This window comes from Myxocyprinus asiaticus, chromosome 40, assembly GCF_019703515.2.
Source record: "Myxocyprinus asiaticus isolate MX2 ecotype Aquarium Trade chromosome 40, UBuf_Myxa_2, whole genome shotgun sequence".
Lineage (NCBI taxonomy): Eukaryota > Metazoa > Chordata > Actinopteri > Cypriniformes > Catostomidae > Myxocyprinus > Myxocyprinus asiaticus.
The window spans coordinates 30,340,114-30,361,763 of NC_059383.1; the positions used below are offsets into that span (position 1 = coordinate 30,340,114).

The 21,650-nt window shown below is 39.2% G+C and overlaps 1 protein-coding gene across 4 annotated transcripts in view; it reads left to right on the forward strand.

Moving 5' to 3' along the window:
• Positions 1–823: 823 nt before the first annotated feature.
• The window catches only part of LOC127430582 (splicing factor, suppressor of white-apricot homolog), a 106,136-nt gene continuing 85,309 nt past the window's right edge, over positions 824–21,650 (forward strand). For 2 of the 4 annotated variants that reach the window (XM_051680444.1, XM_051680445.1), the window contains exons 1-7: positions 824–1,163; positions 3,919–4,082; positions 7,503–7,634; positions 10,629–10,708; positions 14,408–14,633; positions 15,163–15,272; positions 21,260–21,410. In XM_051680444.1, coding sequence (XP_051536404.1) covers positions 970–1,163; positions 3,919–4,082; positions 7,503–7,634; positions 10,629–10,708; positions 14,408–14,633; positions 15,163–15,272; positions 21,260–21,410 — 1,057 coding nt within the window. In that variant the 5' untranslated portion in view covers positions 824–969. Of the gene's footprint in view, positions 1,164–2,177; positions 4,083–7,502; positions 7,635–10,628; positions 10,709–14,407; positions 14,634–15,162; positions 15,273–21,259; positions 21,411–21,650 lie in introns of those variants that run through there. The other 2 variants (XM_051680446.1, XM_051680447.1) reach the window with 2 other exon arrangements.

The following is a 21,650-nucleotide window of genomic DNA, read 5'->3' on the forward strand; positions in this document are numbered from 1 at the left end:
ATGCAAATATAGATTGATAGACAGGAAGGACATCCTATCATTACATTCGGACCGAATGCAATGATCGGCCGATCATTTTTTTAGTCCTGTCCCTTCCACAGAAGATTATATATATATATATATATATATATATATATATATATATATATATATATATATATATATATATATATACCATTTAAATTATTGATTGCTATCAGGATGTGATGAGACTTTCAACCAGTATATATATATAATATATATATATATATATATATATATATATATATATATATATATATATATATATATATATATATATATTAAATAATAATAAAAAAATCTTAATCTTTGAATCTTTTCTTTCTTTCTTCAAATTAAACAGTGTAATTATGTAATTCCTATACTGATGTATCTGAATTTTTTGTGAATATGTGAACATGAAAAAAACAAACTGTTGTTTAGGCAGAGATATTTTGCTTTTGGGAGAGAAATCATATCTGACAAAATGTGCCAAATCATTCTTTGGACAAATCAGTATTTGTTTCTTATCACACCTATCTACGTTATTTTACCTTAGAACATGTTCACTGTGGCGCCAATGTGCTCCATTTCATTTTCACGTTGACATTTTCGGCTAAGAATAATTTTCGCCAGAATAATTTCCTTCTTTCCTGTCTAAGTGCATTTCATATTATATTAAAACACTACAAAAAGCTTAAAACTTACATGTCAACATCCGAATATGTTTACAAACCAAAACCGCAGTACTACATTCAATTTTCGCTTGACACAATACAACGAATCTGCGACTCCGAAACTCAACATTTCTCAACACGTACGCCATATTTCCTGAGCTGTGTGTTACAATGTGTTATTGTGTTTGTTAGCACACAGCATTTTAATTCACTTTTCCCCACTTTAACAGCATTGTTCATAGATTTCTAAACAACTTATCACTCATTTCGTGTCTTCTGGATATTATTTGGAATGTACCGGCGCGGGGCGAGCAAGAAGGATAAAAACAAACCGGCTAAGGAGCAGAGCGACAGCAGCAAGTATGCAGAGCTGCTGGTGTTCGGCTACGCCTGCAAGCTGTTCCGGGACGATGCGAGGGCCAACTTCCACGATCAGGGCAAACATCTTATCCCATGGATGGGGGACAAGAACATCATGATCGATAGGTCGGTTAAACAAACCTAATCGGATTCATTCCTTAACCAGCTTAATGTCTTCCAAAGGGGACCTTGGATGTTGCCTTTTTGTTTTGCAGCACAGGAGGAGCTGGTGGCATCGTTTACATGGCCAAAAATGAATAAAAGATACTTGGCAATGATAGCTCTAAGATAACTTGGCTTGGATTGTCATTTTTGTAACTGACAGCAGTGAAAATGGTTATTTTATGTTAGTTCGGGGATGTAATGCATAAGCAGAGTCCTTGCTTATCACCAGACCCTGGAAAGAAAAATATATAATTAGTTAATTATCATTTAAAAAGGATGTGGCAGAATCTCTCTCTCTACATATACATATACACACCGATCAGCCACAAAATATCACCAACCTGCATTCTTCTCAGCACAATTGTACAGAGCGGTTATCTGAGTTACCGTAGACTTTGTCAGCTTGAACCAGTCTGGCCATTCTCTGTTGACCTCTCTCATCAACAAGGAGTTTCCGTCTGCAGAACTGTCGGTCACTGGATGTTTATTTTATTTATATTTTTATTTATTTTTTTTGGCACAGTTCGGCGTAAATACTAGAGAGTGGTGTTTGAAAATCCCAGGAGATCAGCAGTTACAGAAATACTTAAACCAGCCTGTCTAGCACCAAACAATCATCCATGCGATTATCTAATCACCCAATCGTGTGACAGCAGTGCAGTGCATAAAATCATGCAGATCCGGGACAGGGGCTTCAGTTAATGTCCACATCAACCATCAGAAAGGGGGAAAAATATGTGATCTCAGTGACTTGGTCCGTGGCATGATTGTTGGTGCCAGACGGGCTGTTTTGAGTATTTCTGTAACTGCTGATGTCCTGGGATTTTCACACACAACAGTCTCTAGATGGTGCCAAAAAAAAAAAAAAACATCCAGTGAGCGGCAGTTCTGCAGATGAAAACGCCTTCTCCATGAGAGAGATCAACAAAGAATGGCCAGACTGGTTCGAACTGACAAAGTCTACGGTAACTCAGATAACCTTTCTGTACAACTGTGGTGAGAAGAATAGCATCACAGAATGCTATTCTGAGATGCGGGTTGGCGTTGTTTGGGTGGCATGAGGGGAGCCTACACAATATTAAGCAGGTGGTTTTAATTTTGTAGCTGATCGGTGTATACATATATGCGTCGAAAATTTCGTTCTTACTGTAGTGCATAAAATTCAATGTTTTTGTGGGTCAAAGTGCCTCAAAATGATTTCACTAAATTTCAATAATATTGACATTATTGTTTTCCTCTCCTGGGCATGTGAGGCCTCTGCTTCTCTGCATTTAGAGAATATGCTGTGGTCACTGCCAGAGCAGAGAGATCATTTTAACATTGGATTTAACCTTATTTTTTGTTGCATTTAAAAAAAATAAAAGGGCTAGTTTGCATGCACACACACTCAAAAGTTAGAGAAAAAAGAAAATTCGGTCATAATTTTCTCACCTTTATGTTGTTCCAAACCAGTATGACTTTCTTCCTTGGAACACAAATGGAGCTGCAATATGCCAGCCTGGCAGCCTCAGTCACAATTTACTTTCATTTTATGGAAAAAAAAGATGCCATTAAAGTGAATGGTGAATGAGATTGTCAGTCCCTAACAGTAATATCTCCTTTTGTGTTCCAGGGAAGAATAAAAGTCAGAGTTAGAATGACAGGAGAGTAAATTATGCCCAATTTTTTTTTAATTTTGAGTGAACTATACATTTGAATTGAAACCACAGAAAATTCAAGTTAGGTTTACTTGCTACTGTAAATTAGTCTGTGCATTAAGGTGGTTCTTAAAGTATGATGATGATCCAAATGCTTTTGTGTGTGTGTGTGTGCTTAATTCACTGTCTAACACTGTTCTCTTACAGGATGTGAATTGTAACATGTGGTCTGTCAAATATGATGTTCTCTCCCCTCCCCCCACCCCATCCTTTCAGTTTAACTGCAGCCCTTTAAAAAGAACTGACAGTTGCTATAGAACCAAGAGTGCTTTGCAGCGATTTATATTGAACCACCTTAATCTGCATGGATCTGTTCCTTGTTTCCAATATGTATGTGTGTCTCTCTATAACGTAACGCAGAACTTATTTCCTCAGCATTTAAGGCTAAGGGGTCCCATCAGGCCCCGATTGCCACCTCATCGCCCACTTCTCTCTTTTGCCGAAGAAACTGGAACTGAGAAGTGGAATACAGCAGCGAGCGCAGGAAAATTTCCACCAAATGGGTTCTAACGGATAGGTATTTATGTGTTCAGGCTTTTGTGGATGTATTTCTTTTATAGTAATTTTTAGGATGGCAGTCTCAAAAAGTCTCAGTTGTCTGACAAGGGTACAAGTTGGAATGGTTTATTGAACCATGTAAGGTAAGAAGAGAGTTGTTGTTTGCATTTTTTTATTTATTTGTTTTTTACTCAGGCCTGTTGCATCTTTTTAAGGTTTTAGTGAACAATTAGATGGATTTTGTAAGTTTATCGTACAGGCGCACACATTTGTTGCCCTGTGCACCCTCTGAAATGCAGCATATAGTCCGTCTGCCTTTTGCCACCCAGGCAATGTTCAGTTCTTGCATCTCTTGAAAAGCTTTTAAATGAAGAAGTAGAATCTTGGTAATAGAAAAGCATACATAAATGAATATATAAACAAAGCCTCTACTTTTAGGGCTCCCCAATGCGGTGAGTATTTGTTGTATATAAGTTAAAGTTCATTTCCCTTTGTCTTTAACCAGGTGATTTGTATTGCAGGTATGATGGCCGCGGTCATTTACATGACCTTTCAGAATATGATGCAGGCTCGTGGAATCACGATTACCAGTTGTCAGAGGAGGAGGCCAGGATAGAGGCTCTGTGTGATGAGGAGAGGTATCTGGCCATGCACACTGATCTACTGGAAGAGGAGGCCAGGCAAGGTAAATGCATATTTATCTACCACAATTAATCAACTGACTCAGACTCTCTGCAATTATATACTTAATCTATGTTTGGCAACTCTGTAATCTTGAGATTCATTTGAGAGGTAGAATTAAATTCTAGTTCCTTGTTTGGGTCATATTGCAGCTAATAGGTCAGTCCTACTGGCCTGACAAGTTTAGCTTCAACTAAACTTCAAACCTGAGCCACTGCAAACACCTTTGGTTGACTTAAATGTTTTTTATTCATGGCGTGCAGCTGTCCTCCATTTAAATTCAAAGCTTTTCTGTTCTTCACCCTCAATAGAGCACAGCAAGCATGAACCTTTTAACATTCAATGGTATATGCTTCTGTAGAAGCCACAAGTTAGTGTGATTTCAGCGTCATTTTTAAAATATCATGTTTAATAGATGTGAACCACACTACCAGTAATCCTGAAGAGAGATCCTATATGGAGAAAATGAATGGGGGAAAATATTCTGGAACCAAGAACGCTGGCTCTTATTATATACTTTATTTTTTTTGGCATCTCTATAATATTGACAAATTAATTGGAGAGGCAGAATTAAATTGTAGTTCCTTGTTTAGGCTCATATTGCAGCCAAATGGATGATCCCTTTTGGAGTGACATGTTGAGTTTCAGCCAAAAATCACATCTGAGCCATTGCGGTGTCGACCTTTCGTCAACAAAAACACTCATGTCTCAAGAAAACTGGCTGATAAAATGACTGATAAAATGTCTACATATATGGTATAAGCAAATATAATTTCATTTTAGAAATTTAAATGTACATATACGGGGTAAGTACATGAAAATATAAAGTACATGAAAGTACACTATTTATTTCATCTTCACAAAAGCATTTTAAAACATAAAAACAGTTATTGTGAAATACTCAAACCAGCCCTTCTGGCACCAATAATCATGCCCCTGTCAAAATCACTGAGATCACATTTTTTCCCCCGTTCTGATGGTTGATGTGAACATTTACTGAAGCTCGATGCATGATTTTATGCATTGCACTGCTGCCACGACTGGCTGATTAGATAATCACACGAATAAGTAGGTGTACAGGTGTTCCTAATAAAGTGCTCGTGTACAGTATACAGTTGAAGTCCTAAGTTTACATACACTTAGGTTGAAGTCATTAAAACTCATTCTTTAGCCACTCCACAGATTTCATATCAGCAAACTATAGTTTTGGCAAGTTGTTTAGGACATCTACTTTGTGCATGACATGAGTAATTTTTCCAACAATTGTTTACAGACAGATAGTTTCACTTTTAACTGACTATATCACAATTCCAGTGAGTCATAAGTTTACATACACTAAGTTAACTGTGCCTTTTTAGCAGTTTGGAAAATTCCAGAAAATTATGTCAAGCCTTTAGGCAATTAGCTTCTGATTAACTTCTGGCTAATTGGAGTCAATTGGTGTACCTCTGGATGTATTTTAAGGCCTACCTTCAAACTCAGTGCCTCTTTGCTTAACATCATGGGAAAATCAAAAGAAATCAGCCAAGATCTCATAAGTCTGGTTCTTCCTTGAGAGCAATTTTAAAATACCTGAAAGTACCACGTTCATTTGTACAAACAAAAGTACCCAAGTATAAACACCATGGGAACACCATGAGATGTATTCTGTCTCCTAGAGATGAACGTAGTTTGGTGAGAAAAGTGTGAATCAATCCCAGAACAACAGCAAAGGACCTTGTGAAGTTGCTGGAGGAAACAGGTAGACAAGTATCTATATCCACAGTAAAATTAGTCCTATATTGACATAACCTGAAAGGCTACTCGGCAAGGAAGAAGCCACTGCTCCAAAACTACCATAAAAAAGCCAGACTACAGTTTGCAAGTGCACATGGGGACAAAGATCTTACTTTCTGGAGAAATGTCCTCTGGACTGATGAAACAAAAATTGAACTGTTTGGCCATTATGACCATTGTTATGTTTGGAGGAAAAAGGGTGAGGCTTGCAAGCCGAAGAAAACACCATCCCAACCGTGAAGCATGGGGGTGGCAGCATCATGTTGTGGGGGTGCTTTGCTGCAGGAGGGACTAGTGCACTTCACAAAATAGATGGCATCATGAGGAAGGAAAATTATGTGGATATATTGAAGCAACATCTCAGCCAGGAAGTTAAAGCTCTGTCACAAATGGGTCTTCCAAATGGACAATGACCCCAAGCATACCTCCAAAGTTGTGGCAAAATGGCTTAAGGACAACAAAGTCAAGGTATTGGAGTGGCCATCACAAAGCCCAGACCTCAATCCAATAGAAAATGTGTGGGCAGGACTGAAAAAGCACGTGCTAGCAAGGATGCCTACAAACCTGACTCTGTTACACCAGTTCTGTCTGGAGGAAAGGGCCAGAATTCCAGCAACTTATTGTGAGAAGGTTGTGGAAGGCTACCCAAAATGTTTGACCCAAGTTAAACAATTTAAAGGCAATGCTACCAAATACTAACCAAGTGTATGTAAACTTCTGACCCACTGGGAATGTGATGAAAGAAATAAAAGCTGAAATAAATAATTCTCTCTACTATTATTCTGACATTTCACATTCTTAAAATAAAGTAGCGATCCTAACTGACCTAAGACAGTGAATGTTTTCTACGATTAAATGTCAGGGATTGTGAAAAACTGAGTTTAAATGCATTTGGCTGAGGTGTATGTAAACTTCTGACTTCAACTGTATATCTGCATTATATTGGCCATTGGCCACCCAATATTAACATAATCAGAGTAAACAATTTCTCTGCCATTAATATAGTTCACTAGTCTAACTAGGCTGTTTGCAGTTGCCAATTAGCATATTAAAATATAATACAGTGTGATGCAAAAAGTCCACTACTGAAAATGCTTCTATTATGCACACTTTTATAATTTAATACAAATGTTTTCATTACAAATTTTATTATTCTTAAAAAAATTGAGATAAAGGTTGAAAAATGAATTTCTTAATATTTGCTAAGTCCCCCTTTTTCTTTGATAGCATGTACTTGAGCTCCAAAAGTTGTCAAGTTATTCAGAACCTGATGATCCATGTTTTCCTTGCATGAGTCAAAATGATGCCCTGCTCTTTCTATTTAAAACTCTGTAAAGCAGAGGTGCAAAGTAAGTGGGAGTGAAATATGATGTCCTTAGTCTATGTAGTTATCATGTTGTTTCGCCCTTCATGGGGAATTTAACCTCATTAAACCAGGCTATAATCAATCTGTCAACATTAACGTCCTATAAATGATAATAAAGTGTTTGGACTGTTCTATATTGGACTGTCCTTGTTCATTGTTGCAGTTTTAATAGTTGTGTTATTCTGTATTTAGTGTAAAAACAGAATACATGTGGTACATACCACTCACATTGTCTTCAGAAATTGTTTAGTTTATGGATTTGTTTTTCTATTTCATTTGCAGAGGAGGAATATAAAAGACTAAGCGAAGCTTTGGCCGATGAAGGGACCTACAACGCAGTGGCCTTCCGTTACAGCGCAGACTACTACGACCCCTCCCAGCCCACTGAGGAAGATGAGGCCGGCAAAGAAACAGGTGGGAACCATACAAGTTCAGAAACCATACAACTTCAAAGCCCATACGCTGATTTTGAACTGGTGGTTGTGAGTGTGCCTGAGGAGATGCACTTTCTGAGAGAACTGTATGTGCCCTCAGTTACACTTTTGCAAATCGGCCTCGAAATACTCCGGGATGAAACAAGGCCATTTCCCGTAGGTCAAATAAAAATCGTTTTTAAGCCCTGAGGCAGTAAAAAGCTCAAAATCTTCTAAAGAGTGTGCAAGGCAGACAGTTGAAATGCAGAGACTGTTAATGACCAGCAATATCCTGCAGTTTACTGCTAAAGGGTTTTAGCAAAAACATCACACTCCATGGCTGATTGCTATATAAACAGAGGCCTGGAATTAGTTTCAGGCCTGGGAGCTCATCTCGATTGGAAATTCAGCACGTGGTGACAAATGAGTTTTTAAAGCAAACAGTTATCTCATCCCAAGCTTTTGTTCTGCTCATTCACACCTGTACAAGCCTTTGTTAGGGAACAGGATGCTTGGCCTGAAGCACACAGTCCTGATCCCCCGTTTCATTACATGCACACAGACAATAGTTTAATAATGTCGTTGACGTCTTTATTGTGACTTAGAAGTTGTAAATTGTGAGAGAGCTGAATTTGAAGCCAGACAGTATTCCTTCCCTGAATATCAGAGAAAGAACATTGCAAGGTGCCCCAGTTGTAATGTATGCCACGGATGGAATTGCCGCTCATGGTCGATATGCCAGATTTGGCAACCAGGGAATGGACAGAAGTGCTTTTACAGAGTGCTTGTCCTTTTCAATGCGGTTGAAAGGGTTTTACCAGGACTACTTGGAATTGCTTATATTTTGCTGTTACAGTTGAATGCATAAGTTTGCTTTATTGAAGTTTATCATTAAAAATAAGAGGGATCTTAAAAATTACATTTTGTTTTGTATGTAGTACTGCCCAGATCAAGCTATTTGACAACAGATATTTACATATTCCACAAGAAAGTACTGTATAATTACCGAATTTACACAAATAGGCTAATACAGTTCAAAAGTTTACACCCCCTGGTTCTTAATATGGCATCTCACTTCCCAGATGAACAAGGACTGTTGGTGTCTTTTGTGATAGTTGTTCATGAGGCCTGCTTTGACCCAAGCAGGGAAGCTGCCCACTGTTCTTAAGAAAAATCCTCCAGATCATGCTTATTCTTTGGTTTCCCATCATGTTCTGCACATTGGGTTATTCCCAACAGTGACTATTTGATGTTGAGATCCAGCTTTTGACACTTACGACAATTGAGGGATTCATACACAACTTTTACAAAAGGTGCAAACATTAATTGATGCACAAGACCGGCTATATTCAAGGGATAGTTCACCCAAAAATGAAAATTCTCTCATGATTTACTCCTGGCATCCCAGATGTGCATGACTTACTTTCTTCTGCAGAACACAAATTAAGAATTTTAGAAGAATATTTCAGCTCTGCAGGTCCATGCAGTGCAAGTGAATTGGTGCCAAAATTTTGGAGCTCCAAAATCCACGTAAAGGGAGCATAAGAGTAACTCCAGTGGCTAAATCCATGTGTTCAGACATGATATGATAGGTGTGGGTGAGAAACAGATCAATATTTAAGTCATTGTTTTGTCATAAATTATCCTCTTTGCCCAGTAGCTGAAAAATATGAATCTCCAAAAACATAAGAAGAATGTGAAAGTTAAAGTGAAGTGGAGATTGAGTGACCAGGGAGGAGAATTTATAGTAAAAAAAATGACTTAAATATTGATCTGTTTCTCACCCACACCTATTATATTGTTTAAGAAGACACTGATTAAACTACTGAAGTTGTATGGCTTTCTTTTATGCTGCCTTTATGATTTTTTTGAGCTTCAAAGTTTTGGTCACCATTCACTTGCATTGATTTGACCAACAGAGCTGAGAAATTCTTCTAAAAGTCTTTGTTTTCAGCAGAAGAAAGAAAGTCATACATATCTAAGGATGGCATGAGGGTGAGTAAATGATAAGAGAATTTTCATTTTTTTGTGAACTCCCCCTTTAACAGGATTACAGAAAATAGTTATAGTTAAGAATAGTTCCTTCATTACAGGAAAACTATTCTGAATTGTAACACAATGTTGGAGTGAGGAGGGAATGTACATATGTGTTCCTGCAGAACATTCTGCCTCTTACATGGTAACACTTAGTTTGTGGTTTTGCTTCTATAATATTTTTTATACTGGGGTAATAATTTTTTTTCCCTACTTTATATTGTAACCTTTCTTTTAAAACCATTTTTTTTGCACACAATGTTTAACAATTAGGCAAGATGTGGACTATCTGATTTATCAAAGATATAATTGACAGATTAATCAATTATCAGCATCAAGCTGTTGCTTTTGCAACATCATTATAAAGACACAATTTTTAGTATTACTTTTTTCCTTGTTCAGAACGATGAGACAGGGCAGTTCAATTTGTTATAGTAACCAGCAAGGTATAAATGGTTTGTTGCTGTGGGAACAGAGAACAGGAAACACATTGTGCACTTTGAATCTCCTATTTGCTTCCACTGTAAATTCAACTGCAACAAGGAGTTGATAAAATACGCTGACAGTGTTAGATGTTGGGTTGGACATAAATGCACCAGCCATGTGGATCCATCTTCAGCTTCTCTTCCCCTTTGCATTGAAGTCGACATAAAATTAAAATTTAGTTTCCACCTGTCCTGGCCAATTCAAGGGAAGGCACAGGGTGGACAAGTGGATAGAGGCAGCAGCAGGTAAACAAAGCAGACAGGGCTTGTGGTGTGTTGGAAAGATGGAGTAATTCGAAATGAAACTTAAATTTCCTAACTTAAATTAAAAGAGCACCAGATTACAATTTCATGTTGGTTTTATTGTTATTTCATCATCATTTTCTATCTTTCATGCATTTCTGACTTTTGTCTCTTATGCATTTATGGATTTTTGTCTGTTCATTCTCTTTTATCCCAATTTGCCCCTCTCTCAGATCAAGATCAGCTAGAGGAAGAGAGTGAGGAACCATTTGTGGCGCCCCCTGGCCTCGTCATCCCTCCGGACGTTGAGCTGGTGAGCAGATTGTAAAGTATACTCAAGCATGTGGAACTTAAGGGCTTTGTTAATCCTAGGTTAGCATAATCATTCTTCATATGGGTTAATAATTCATCTGAGTTATCAGGTTTTGAGATTTATTAGTGTACGTTTGTAAACCCTGGGATTACATTACTTTTTGCATGTTTACAAGCACTCTCCCCACCTGCCAGTGGTGGAAAAAACAGATAGTAATGCCACTGGTTGAGCCAATGTTGCATTGGCTTGCTTATAATAACTTGCTTCTAATTGTCTGTACATTTTAAGCTGGAATAGTATTTTTTTTAATATAGAATAGTATTCTTTTTCTCCCAATTTGGAATGCCCAATTCCCACTACTTAGTAGGTCCTCGTGGTGGCGCAGTTACTCACCTCAATCCGGGTGGCGGAGGACAAGTCTCAGTTGCCTCCGCTTCTGAGACCGCCAATCCACGCATCTTATCACGTGGCACTTGTTCATGACACCGCGAAAACTCCACATGTGGAGGCTGATGCAACTCTCCGCCATCCACGCACAACTTACCACGTGCCCCATTGAGAGCAACAACCACTAATCGCGACCACGAGGAGGTTACCCCATGTGACTCGACCCTCCCTAGCAACCGAGCCAATTTGATTGCTTAGGAGACCTGGCTGGAGTCACTCAGCACACCCTGGATTCGAACTCGCAACTCCAGGGGTGGTAGTCAGCGTCAATACCAGCTGAGCTACCCAGGCCCCCGAATAGTACATTTTAACATAGAAAAATTGCACTCTTTACCTTTTAAGTCTTCTGAAACATACTACAAATATAATACAGTTTCATTATAACTCCAGTTAATGCATTTGCTATCACTTTTATGCTGACATTTTTAACTATCAGTCAGCTGTAACTAAACACTGCACATGAAAGTGTTTGCGACTTCATACAAAGTGCATGAATATTTAATGAGATAAGCACTGAGGCACTTTATGATTTGGTTGGCTGTTGTTAAACAACTTGTTTAGAGGGGGGCAGAAAGCATTAACCCAGGGTTAAGAATAGTCTGATTTTGTTGCCAGTCAAATCATCACTGTCTTATCACTATTACTTAAATACTTCAATCAGATATGTATTTGATTTGGGATTTCTTTTAATAGATTTCCCGCGCTGGTGGATTTTGAAGTTTCATCTGTATAAAAAGTAGTGGTCGACCGATATATTGCAGAGAGCGATAAATCAGTCGAGATTCATAATTTTTTAATTATCACATTGGCTGAAAAGTTTTCCAGTTTGTCTGATTAGTTTCACAAGACATAAGGGTGCCGAGAATCATCTGCTTGCACATACAAGAACCATCTGAGACATGTAAACGACCAATCAAATTTTTTATTTTTTTGCTGTTACATGCCATTGTGTTACCACAATAGTAGACTGCCGTTCAACAAAATCTCATTTAAACTGTCCACATTCTATCAACCTGGATCAAAACTGTGTCCCTCTGACTTGCGAATGTTGCAAGAAGTTCAATCTATGACACTCCATGCAGGTGATCAAGGGCCATGTGTAAACTGAAAGCTGTCAGTTGATTGCTGCTCGCTGGATCTTGTGTCAAAATAAATCACCTCCAGAGAGCAGATCACGTTCTTCACATCTCTTTAAACGCATCTTCGGGTTCGCGGCAGACAAACGCTAATATTCCTCACATCATTGGACATTCAGTGAATCCGTGGCAGACAAATATAATTGTCGTTTTGTGCATGTAAAAGTTTTGGTGGTAAATCCAAAGAGATGAATGCTTTAATAACACAGCGAAGCTGAAGTCTTCTTGAGTTGTTGCCTAGTTACAGTGGTAAACAGCTGCCATTTGTACTCGCATTGAAAATGTAATCGGACCGTGGTTCGGACCCAAAAAATAGAATGTGAACAGAGACCAGAGGGGAGAGGGGGGAGGCAACAAATTCTGGTTCGGTCCAAGCAGTCGAACCAAGTGTGAAAGCACCCTTAATGAACTTAGATGCATATAGCAATACATTTGGATTGGTACTTTGGAGAAAGGAAGGAGGCATCAGTGAGGCACAAAGATTCTTTCAAAAGGCAGACCATTCGTGCTGCATGCTGTTAGCAGTGCTGAATCAACAAAGAACTTCACAGTAGCAGCAGCACCACTTCTGCTGGGATTCCACTTTTATATACATAAGATGAATGTGATGCCTAAAGATGTGGCCACACTAGACTTTGAGAATGTGAAATCACCCCACAATGAAAATGGGCAACAGGATACAATGTCACACTTTAGGGCAACTGTTTTGACTAAATGAATTATAAAGTAATAAAAGTCAACATATTAATTAACCTCTACATAAACTTGACCATAATTTTTAAAATAATGTGCATGGAAAAATGTTGTCTCTGTGTCATTTTTTTTATTGAAATGTCATAATTTGCTCTGCCTCTGAAACAACTTTGAACTCTGCAAGGGGCCATTTGTGGCTCTGCAAGCCCCCCCCCCCCCCCCATCTGTGACATAAAGCAAGTTGATCCCACCAAATTAAATCTCTATAAAAGCTCAGAAGTCACAATTCCCCTTCTGTATCCTATTAAACCAAGGATTTGTCAGCACTTTTCCACAAGGTCCTGTCTGAAACAAAGCAACAAAGACCTTTGCTTCCAGTGGACCACTTGTTGCAATAAAGCACCCTGATTTTCTCTTTTTTTGGTGGTGGGGTGCTCTTCAGTTAGTAAGATCTGATTATTTAAGTCCATAAAAGGTCAGTTCACTAAAACAATAAAAATGTTGTCATTATTTCATCATTTAGCTTGTTCCAAACCTGTATGACTTTTTCGCTTCCATAATACACAAAAGGAGAAATGTTTAAGAACATCCTGGTCACTCTATTCCATATAATGGAAGTGAATGTGGATCTGGGTTGAAACGTCATGAGGGTTAGCAAATGATCATTTTTCATTTTTGGGTGAACTATCCCTTAAGCTCTGGCTGTAAAAAACAAACAAACAAAAAAACAATTAGTTTTAAGTTGGTTGGTTCTTTGAAGGAGCCTTGTGAATTACTAATCTTCAGCTGCTCTGACTACCTTTATTTATTGTAAGTCACATAGCTTGAAGCAATGAAGAAATCTTGAGAAAGAACACTGGCTTGTTCATCTTCAAATTAGGTTGTCATTATTTGACTTTCTTGGTCTCTGGGGCTTTGAAAGCAATACATTCTCTGTTTACCTGGACGGTGCAGCTAAAGTGCAGCTCATGTAATATTCATACTTAATTTTAAGATAAAGATACGTCATCGTGTTTTCTCCTTTGTGACACTATATGAACTATTTATCATTTAAAACACACCATCACCATAAATCAATTCAACACATACATGTGATTTTGTTTTGTGTGCAACATGAAAGATTTGTGATGAGATGTTTTAAAATCTGCATACATTGTGATGAAATTAATTGAAGTCCCCAGTTAAGATTCATGAAGCGCCAACCCACTCTTTTACACAAATCGTTTTCACTATGTGAACTGCAGTAGCTTAAATTCTGTGCCTGAAGTAATTTATTATAGATGCATGTTGTATGCTATTTTTTTTTCCTATCCAGATTTTTCTTGTTAATCTGTTAATTATTCCCTTTTCCCCAAAGTTGGCCCACTTTCTAAGGTTTCTCAGAATCTCAGCCTTGATAGCTCTCTTTGTTGTCTCCTCTTAGCCTGCGACCACCAAGACTCACGCCATTATTGAGCGCACCGCCAACTTTGTGTGCAAGCAAGGGGCCCAATTTGAAATTGTGCTGAAGGCGAAGCAATCTGGGAATTCCCAGTTTGATTTCCTACGGTTCGACCATTACCTGAACCCTTACTACAAACACGTTCTTCTAGCTATGAAGGAAGGGAGGTACACCCTGGCTTCAGAAGGCAAGCAAGACCAGAAACAGGGTAAGATTTTTTAAGCATTTGTTAAAGTCAAAATGAAATTAAAATTGACCATATTTACTTAAAGCTGAAGTGTGTAAGTTGTGAACCACTAGCATCACCAAATGAAATTGCAAAGTTATTGTTTTCAAACAGGTTCCTGAACTCTCCCTCCATCTGCCATTTTTTCAGGCTGGTCGACCATCAGCTGTATCAGGCTGGTCAGCCACATAGGTCAATTCTAGTTTGGAACGCCCATTTTTCACAATCCAAACAATTATTTTCTAGTTTAACATCCCATTTAATTAGCAAATACGTCAAATTACGGAAGTAAAATGGGTTGTGAATGCTGTTTCATGTTGACTGTAATTGTTTAATTTAATTTCTCTGGGTGCTAAAATTTTTTTGCTGTTATTGTGAAGGGCACATAATAATGTTTAACAAGAGTTACATTTTAGCTTTCTATGATTAAAAAAAGAAAACTGGATTGATTGTCTTAAATGTGAAATTTAAGGTAGTTAACAACCCAAACAAATGTCCCCTTCTGAAACAGAATCAAAGTCAAATGATTCTGATGATGACGATGATGACGGAGATGGAAACTACCTTCACCCGAGTCTGTTCGCATCCAAGAAGAGCTCTCGTCTGGAGGAAATAATGAAGGTACGGCTAAAAGACTTCCCTTAGTGCTTTGAATTATTAATACACTTGTTTGACAGTTTGTCATTTTCAGACCATTAATTGTGCACCCTGGATCTCATTTCATACTATCATGTGTGTTTGTATCCAACAGCGCAATGAAATGTAATTTAGCCCCCTACTATGCATCAAATCCCTAAATAAACATCAACATCCTCTCAGTTAGTCCAACAGTCCATGTGTTTCTCTTTTTAGGCCATTTAACAATTTTTTCTAATTCGATGTATATGTTACTAAATGTTCAAAGCCGCACATTTCAAAATAATGTCATATTACTGTTAAGTTGTTATATTTTTTAGCAGAATTGGGCCTGATATCAAAGCATCTGACATCAAAGCATTCCTTTTTTATATATTTGTTCAAAATAAGGAGACATCAGATGTTTATAACTTTGATTTTCTTGATTTAATATTCTGTATGTTTAGACTGAGCTGTTTTGTGTCAATTTGTGGCACTTGGAGAGTGAAGAGAGATAAAAGCTTGTAAAATAAATTAATATGCTATCTGATTTGGTTTCCTAATAAAAGACTTAAGCTCTCTTGCCTTGATGGCATAAAGTTTGCTTTTCAATGATAAACTTTAAAAAAAAATAAAAAAATAATCTTATTTGCAAAGGAAGAGTGACTGTAGAACATTCATCACAATTCTAATGGTTGATATCTGAATTTTCATGATATCCATTGGCTTAGTCAGCCTGTGTTGTTTTTATTTTTTTTTTATTTATTTTTTTTGTTCTTCTGGAATAAGGGATTAATGCCACCCACATGTTGTCCTGGATTGATAATTTAACAGCATCTGAAGTCTCCAGTCATGCATGATTCATGACAAAAGCAGCTTCATCATGCTTGCCGAGCAAGTGAAAATGAAACTACATCTGAATCAATATGAAAACACCTTGTTAAACAAATTTACTTTTTTTGCATACATGGTCTCAAGCTTTGTTCTAAAGACATTTTTTTTTTTTCTTTCTATTCATTCATTTTATTTTTCCAATCTCATGCATACTTTTCTTCAGGCTCCATTAGGTAATATAACTGAAAGGTAAAGAAAGGAGCCAATTTCATACTTGTTGTGTAGGTCCTTTTAAGAGCCATTCAAGTGCTCATTCATTGTAAGCTTGAAAAATTAGCCCTTGAGCAATGTTTGCTGCTGATGTGATGATTAACATTTAGCACATAGTAGTCAGAGACCTTACTTGTAACATACAGTAAAACCACATAAGCTGTATGTCAAGTTCTACACAGAGTATCTTTAAATAAATGTGTGTTTTTATATACAGGACCTACTCATTACTTACTGTTACTATTTTCCAAAATGTAAAATAAGAAAGTCTTCAAAACAACACAAATGAAAATGGAAATTATGTGTGACAAAACAATGTTAAATAAATAAAAACTATAATTTTGCTTTTTCAGAGTAGCCACCCTTGGCCTAGATTACAGTTCTGTACACTCTGGGCATTATTTCAGCCAAATAAATGAGATGCCATCTGGGATGCTTTTTAGTGAAATGTCACTAAGTTGTGGTGGTCAAGCTGTGCTGTGGCAATTTGTGTAGACTGGACAGGTTGAAGACAGAAAATGCACTGGAAGACACTCATAGCTGTCTACTTCTGATGAACAGTACATTAAAGGCCACTTCCTTAAGGGACTGAGGGAAATCCAGTAAAGTGCTTGCTCAGGATCCAGACTGAGATGCTCTTCAACTTCAAGTAGTCTGAAAAGAAGTGGTCTCACAGGGAAAGCAAAGAAACCATTCTTGCAGGAAGGCAACATGCAAAAAGGACTCTAGAAGGGATGTACTGGTATGTTTGTATCAAGTCGATACTAAAAATAAAAAAGAATGCAACAATAATAGTACTTCTACAGTATCTGAAGTACAGACTCAAGTCTGTGATCTGTGTGTTAGGTATTAAAGTGTAAATGCAGCTGAATAGACTTGCGGATCAAATAAAATCAAATCACTTTATTGTCACACAGCCATATACACAAGTGCAATGGTGTGTGAAATTCTTGGGTGCAGTTCCAATCAACATAGCAGTCGTGACAGTGATGAGACATACACCAATTTACAATAATATCAAATTAACACAACACAATTTAAACATCTGTTATACACATAATTACACTCAACAATATACAAATAATAACATACACTGTACAGTATACAATACGCACTATATAGATACACATTATTCAATAAAAAATAAAAAATAAAAATATATAAAGAAGTGTGTATATATATATATATATATATATATATATATATATATATATATAGAATGTACTGTATTGACATTCAGGCTGTCGGTTGATAGTCATTTGTTAAGAGAGAACATAATATAATAATAATAATATAATTTATGACAGTCCGGTGTGAGATATAAGAGTAAGGGTAATAAAGAGCAGTGCTGATGTATTTTGATCGTGGGAGATCAAGAGTTCAAAAGTCTGATTGCTTGGGGGAAGAAGCTATCATGGAGTCGGCTGGTGCGGGTCCTGATGCTGCGATACCGCCTACCTGATGGTAGCAGTGAGAACAGCCCATGGCTCGGGTGGCTGGAGTCTCTGATGATCCTCCGAGCTTTTTTCACACACCGCCTTGTATATATTTCCTGGAGGGAGGGAAGCTCACCTCCAATGATGTGTCTGGCAGTTCGCACCACACTTTGCAGTGCTTTGCGGTTGTGGGCGGTGCTATTGCCGTACCAGGCGGAGATACAGCCAGTCAGGATGCTCTCCACAGTGCAGGTGTAGAACCGTGTGAGGATGTGGCGGTTCATTCCAAACTTCCTCAGCCGTCTCAGGAAGAAGAGGCGCTGATGAGTCTTCTTCACAACGACTTCAGTGTGGATGGACCATGTGAGTTCCTCAGTGATGTGGACACCCAGGAACTTGAAGCTGCTGACTCTCTCCACTGGTGCTCCATTGATGGTGATGGGACTGTGTTCTCTGTCTTTTCTTCTGAAGTCCACCACAAGCTCCTTTGTCTTACTGACGTTGAGGGAGAGGTTGTGCTCCTGACACCAGTGTGTCAGAGTGTGCACCTCCTCTCTGTAGGCTGTTTCATCATTGTCAGTGATCAGACCTACCACCGTCGTATCATCAGCAAACTTAATGATGGCACTGGAGCTGTGTGTTGCCACACAGTCATGTGTGTACAAGGAATACAGTAGTGGGCTGAGAACACAGCCCTGCGGGGCTCCAGTGTTGAGGGTCAGTGATGAGGAGATGTTGCTGCCTATTCTAACCACCTGGCGTCTGCTTGACAGGAAGTCCAGGATCCAGCTGCACAGCAAGCTGTTTAAGCCCAGAGCCCGGAGTTTCTCATCTATCTTGGAGGGCACTATGGTGTTGAATGCTGAGCTGTAGTCTACAAACAGCATTCTCACATAAGTGTTCCTTTTTTTTCCAGGTGGGAGAGAGCAGTGTGTATTGTAGATGCAATGGCATCATCAGTGGAGCGGTTTTTGTGGTAAGCAAACTTCAGCGGGTCAAGAGAGAGGGGCAATACAGAGCAGATGTAATCTCTGATTAGTCTCTCAAAACATTTGCTGATGATGGGGGTCAGAGCAACAGGACGCCAGTCATTTAAACAAGTTATTTTTGATTGTTTTGGAACAGGCACAATGGTGGATGTTTTAAAGCATGTGGGGACTACAGACAAAGAGAGGGAAAGGTTGAAAATGTCCGTAAAAACACCAGCCAGCTGGTTCGCACATGCTCTGATGACGCGGCCCGGAATGCCGTCTGGGCCAGCGGCTTTGTGGATATTCACCTGTCGGAAGGATCGGGTTACATCCGCTACAGAGACGGAGAGTGAACTAACCTCTGTAGCTTCAGCTGCGAGAGCTCTCTCCGCGAGGGCGGTGTTATTTCCCTCGAAACGAGCATAAAAAGTATTTAGCTCATCCGGTAGAGAGGCAGCGGTGTTCATAGAGTTGGTGGTGTTAAACTGTCCTTCAGTCTTACTCCTGTACTGGCATTCTGCGGTTCTGATAGTTTTTCGGAGGGCATAACTGGCTTGTTTATGCTCCTCCACGTTCCCGGAATTAAAAGCGGAGGTCCGCACATTAAGTGCCGCGCGAATATCGCTATTGATCCAAGGTTTCTGATTCGGATAGATTCGTACAGTTCTGGTCGGAACGACGTCCTCTACGCACGTTCTGATGAAACACATTACGCTATCAGCGTAAAGCTCGATGTCGTCATCAGAGGCGGACCAGAACATCTCCCAGTCCGCGTGATCAAAACAGTCTTGTAGCGTAGAATCTGATTGGTCCGACCAGCACTGGATCGTTCTGAGGGTGGGTGCTTCCTGTTTCAATTTCTGCCTGTAAGCGGGCAGAAGCAGAATGGAAGAGTGGTCCGATTTGCCAAATGGTGGGCGGGGGAGGGATTTGTAGCCATCCCGGAAGGGAGAGTAGCAATGGTCCAAAACCCGGTCCCCTCGTGTGTTAAAACTAATGTGCTGGTGATATTTTGGTGCGACTGGCTTTATTAAAGTTCCCGGTCACAATGAACGTGGCCTCAGGGTGTGCGGTTTCCTGCTCACTTATAATCCCATACAGTTCCTTGAGTGCCCGGTCTGTGTCGGCTTGTGGGGGGATGTACACAGCAGTGATAATGACCGCTGAATTCCCTCGGTAGCCAGAATGGTCGACACAGAAGCATAAGAAATTCCAGATCAGGAGAGCAGAAAGACTTGATAAAATGTACATTCCTCTGATCATACCAGGATTTGTTGATCATAAAACATACACCACCTCCTCTGCTTTTGCCTGAGAGGTCTTTCGCTCTGTCCGCTCGGTGCACGGAGAACCCCGCGGGTTCAATGGCTGAGTCTGGAATCTCCGCAGACATCCAAGTTTCTGTTAGGCAGATAATGCAGCAGTCCCTTGTATCTCGTTGGAAAGAGATCCGCGCTTTCAGCTCGCAGAGCTTGTTATCCAGAGACTGAACATTTGTCAGTAGAATAGTGGGTAGCGGGGGTCGATTTGTGCGGCGTCTTACTCTGATGAGAACGCCGGCTCTGTTTCCCCTTTTCCTCCTGCTTTTCCGCGGCCGTGCTGCCCAGACAAAGGGCTCCGCTGCCGTGTTTGTAAACAGTGGGTCGGCATTGAGGAATGTGAAGTCCGGTTTACGGTGTGAGATTGCTGAACCAATGTCCAAAAGTGTTTGTCTATCGTAGACAATAAGGCAGACAACATCCAAGACAAAAAACATAAGGATGTCAGTTATGTCGGTAACATTTTAGGAATGTTCCAGGTTCAATACAAGTAAGCTCAGTCGACAGCATTTGTGACGTAATGCTGATTACCACAAAAATAAATAAAATAATAATAATTCTATGTTTGTTGACTGGCCCCATTTTCTACCATTGTAAGTATCTACTACTGAAAAACCATAGATTTAAGTATGCAGAAGCCCATTATGCATGGAGTGACATCCACTGACAGAAAGTACTGTGGGGAGACGAGTGTAAATTTAGAAATTTGGCTCATAGCAATGCCAGTATGTCAGAGAAAGACTTATTGGTACTATGTTTAACTGGCTACCACAGAGCCACCATGCCCAATTTAAGCTGTGTCGGATCCCATGCACAAGGAAAAGAACAAAAAGCAGCCTGAGTCAGAAGAGGGATTGGCAAATTGTGCAAGAAGCTTGCAAGGATCCGTCACCTGAACAAACTACAGAACAGCATGTTAAAGTGAAGTGCTTCCAAGGGGCCACACAAAATACTGGCTTCATTTAATACCTGATTTATTGACTTAACCTAAGCATATGGGGTTTTTACAAGCAAATAAATCCTTTTTGCTGTGTTTAAACAGCTGCAAACATATTTTCTGGGTTGGCCCAAGACTTTTGGACAGTTCTTACACTGTATATACAGTAGAACATGTATACTGTGAATAGTACACAGCCCATTGACCTTGTATGTTTTTGTCATAGCCTTTGCAGGTCATTGACCCGGATCACCCTTTGGCAGCGCTGGTTCGGAAAGCCCAACAGGAAAATAATGGTGCTGCGGCAGTGACAACCAGAGTGGAGGGAGAGCATCAAACCTCAGTAGTAACCACACAGGCAGAATATACCACTGATCGTGAGTATGGCCTCAAATCAGCAGGCGATCTATATGGTTAACCAAAAAGCAACAGACAAGCTTTTCAACCTGTGATTAGGGACCTTAAAGCTAAAGTGTCATTTCTGCACCAATAGCATCACCAAACAGAATTGTAGAAATAATCACTGTTTTCAAACAGATTCCAAGAAACTCCACCTGTCTGCCATTGGTTGCACAAACAGATAGCTAGATATATAATTTTGTTTTAGGGGTTTTACC